The sequence below is a fragment of the Lathyrus oleraceus genome, chromosome 5, assembly GCF_024323335.1.
Source record: "Lathyrus oleraceus cultivar Zhongwan6 chromosome 5, CAAS_Psat_ZW6_1.0, whole genome shotgun sequence".
In the NCBI taxonomy this organism is placed as follows: domain Eukaryota; kingdom Viridiplantae; phylum Streptophyta; class Magnoliopsida; order Fabales; family Fabaceae; genus Lathyrus; species Lathyrus oleraceus.
The window spans coordinates 16,818,181-16,821,844 of NC_066583.1; the positions used below are offsets into that span (position 1 = coordinate 16,818,181).

The window sequence follows — 3,664 nt, forward strand, 5'->3', positions numbered from 1 at the left end:
TCGAGGTAAAATGTTGTAATTATGTTTTGCTCTATTCACAATACCCTTAATGAAATTATGTTAAACGCTTTGTCTGGATAAGTGGAATTAACTTTTTATTCAAATTTGACCTTTAATTTTGAATCGTTTTTATGTATGTTTAATTTTTACCGACATGTGTAGAGTGATGGAGGGACACAATGCAATCAAACATAATGTAATTGGTAAAATGCTAAATATCCTTTCTCCAAAAGTAAGTATTCCTTATGCTTTTTTATATTCTTTTATTTGTGTGTATTAATTAGTAACTATATGAACATTATTTGTAGTCGAGAAAATAATCCGACGGCTATTCTTGTGGATACTATGCTATGAAGCATATGTATGATATTGTGACCCGAGGCATTACAAATGGATCGACTAAGCGTAAGGTATTAACTTAATCCATATACATATAATTTACGTATATTTATGAAGTTAATATTGTTGGTGTTAGTTTACCATAGTTTAAACTTTGTTCTAATTATAGGAGTTTAGCGACAAAATACCATTCTCTAAAGAAGATATAGATAATATCCGATCAATTTGGACCGGTGTCTTCTTATCTTGTCATGAATTTCAATAACAGTAGTTTTTCTTTTGTTATAAGCTGAATTTGTACATATAGAGATTTTGACATTTTCATGTGTAAAACTCTAACTTTTGTATTATGTATTGATGATAATAATGTAAATTTGTACATTTGGTTTTACCATAATGTAAATTTGTAATTCTGTATAAAAAAGGAATACCAATTTTGTTATTTGTTTATGATTTGGTATTTTGTGTTAATTTGGTATTCTATAACAATTTTATAGTTTCTGCATGTGCACAAAATGATCCAAGTCTGCTAGTAAAATGAGAATTAAAAAAATTTATATAGTAATAAAATTGATTAATCCCCTTTGTTAAGTCAAAACCGACATACAAACATAGCTTATTATCTCGGTTATTGAATAAAACCGAGAGGTATGTTGCGCGTGCTAGTTAGTTTTGAAAACAAAAATATGTTATTGTTAGGGATCGAACCATTGACCTTTTATATATTAACCTCGACTTTCTAAAAACCCAGGGGTAAAGTTCCCACTTTTCATGTCACTATTCGTTACGTCGGCATTGTAACTGAGGTGAAATCCATTTCGCGTCCGACATTACATATGTTATTTGTAGTAGTGTACTTTAACGTTTTTACCGGTTGTTTCCCAAATTTTTATTAATACTTTTCATTTCTAAATTCTTTTGAAAAGATTTTGTATTCATATTTTAATGAGAAAATGGTAAGGTTGCTATCAATTTACTTAGGTTATGTATATGCATGTATGTGATTTTGTCAACTATGCGTATAAGTCTATTTCATAGCTCATTTGGAATGCATTTGGTCTTTTATCTATTAGGGTTTTCTTATTTTCTTATTTGTTTACATCTTTGTTTAGAACTTGTGAATTTTGGCTGAAGAGTTATATTGAAATATGTTTTATTATCTTGCAGTTAAGTTGAATGAAAATCGTATAATATTTAGTACACTTTGTGGCTTCTACCAGTTTATGAATTTGGTTGATGACAAACTATGGATGTGAAAGCCAATGATAAAAATAATATAAGGATAATGGTAAGTCCTCAAATTATGCCTTTTATGTTTATTGTTAATTTCACTCACATTCTACAAATAACAAGAGGAAATAATGTGGTTACTATAGAGGCACTTGAAATTGTTACGGACTTCTGCCTAATCAAAACTGCATCCACACTAAAATTATCCGAAAATTACTCTTGGTATTATTTTTCTTTTAATTAAATGAAGGAATATAATTTTATTTTCAGTATAAAAAAACATAATTTTTCATTTAAGGATAAAATACGAAATGATTTCCATGTTAGTTATGAGCATAGGTTTACGAGGCACTTGCGTGGCAGGATTATGAAGGGTTTTAAATAGCTTTTAGAATATTTAGAGCAAAAGAAATGTCAAATAATAGGAATTAAACTTCAACGAATTTATTGTCGAGTTTTTTTTTATAATTAGTGGCTGAAATTTTACATAAATAAATAAAATATTATGTGTTCGAAATCCTATGTCTGAGTTGGAAAAAAAATTAAATTTAACCTTCCTAATATTAAAATCAAGCACAAAATTAATATAAATTAAAATATAAAAACAAAAATTAACATTCTTAATATTGAAATAAATCACAAAATTAATACAAATTAAAACATTGAGGAACGTGAGTTATATATAATATCGTGACTTATATATAATATCGACTCAAAAAACTAATTAGAAATATAGTAAAATAGATACATCTAAAAATTAAAGCAAACAAATAATAATTATAATAACATATAAGAGCAAAAGATAAAGTTTTTTTTATTAAAATAAAAGAATACGATCTAACAGAAATTAAGTGGAAATTAAGGATAACTCAAGATTCATATCACAGAAATAAAACCGAAACATAATAAAAATTAAACCCTTAAAATAAGACTGATTAGAAACCATAACAGTAACAGGAACATGAAATAATACAATAATAACCAATTGATCATCATCATCTTAAACTTAAACTGGTAAAGTGGTGAGTGATCAAGAGATATTAAAAGGTCAGACAGATTGAAGTTGCTTGCAGAGTGCAAGATATGTTGAGTAAAGAACTCTATCTTTCGCGCCGGTTCGATGATCGTTGTTGTATTTGCAGCAATATCTCAACTGTGTGATATTGCAGCAGCCAAGCATTTGTCCCAGAAACAAAAACAACCAATTGATCTTCTTTTTCTTCTCAGCAATGATTGGCTTCACGCAGTTTTTCTTATTACAATGCATACAGTCCGGCAATGTTGGATTCTTCCATATATTTAGTGGCGCCCTCTCGTTCATGGCTCGGCTATTTTTCAAAATATAGTCGTAGATTTCAGGAAACTTGTCTCTCACGTCAAATGATATTTGGAATTTCCTTTCGCATTTGTTGCACTCAACATCTCCTTTGATATCAAAGATTTCCTTTTGGAGAAGATAATCGAAACTGTGAACTCTTGCTCTTCGGTTAGTAGCCCATACGAAAGGTGCATCAATAGTATCAGTTCTTTGATCGTCACGGCGAGCGCGTTTGCAAGGACGTGATGCCGGAGGAAGCAAATTCAAGATTGGTTGTTGAGGTGGTGGGATTACTTGAGGAAACAAACTGTGAAACTGAAACAATGTCGGTTCTAGAAGATAACTCTGAGCCGGTGGTTGAGATGGTGGGACTGGTTGAGAAAACATGTTCAGAAAAGGAGTCTGAACCGGTTCTGGTTCTGGAACAGCACTCTGAACCGGTTCTGAAACAGGATTTTGTAGTGTTAGTTCTAAAGAAGAGTTATGTTCTGTAAGAGGAGCTTCAACAGGTGGTCGAGGTGGTGGGTTTGTTTCGGAAAACATGCCCTTGCCCATGATTGTGTCCTAGTAGAGAGGAAACTGACAGAGAATATGGTTGTGTGGTAGAAGAGAGTAAGTAACTTTTGTAATATATATAGAGATATAGGGAGATAAAATAGGAACTAATTTTGGTTGAAAGAGAGAAATAGGAATTTAATTTTGAATTTGAATTTAAATATTAATTGAATTTTTTGGTAATAGGACTCTTAGTATACATTGGATTGGATGATTAGGTTT

General features: G+C 30.4%; 1 protein-coding gene across 1 annotated transcript; it reads right to left on the reverse strand.

Moving 5' to 3' along the window:
• Positions 1–2,617: 2,617 nt before the first annotated feature.
• On the reverse strand, positions 2,618–3,442 carry LOC127078477 (uncharacterized). Its single transcript, XM_051018935.1, has one exon. It carries the CDS (start codon positions 3,440–3,442, stop codon positions 2,618–2,620), a length of 825 nt encoding a protein of 274 aa, XP_050874892.1.
• Positions 3,443–3,664: the final 222 nt, after the last annotated feature.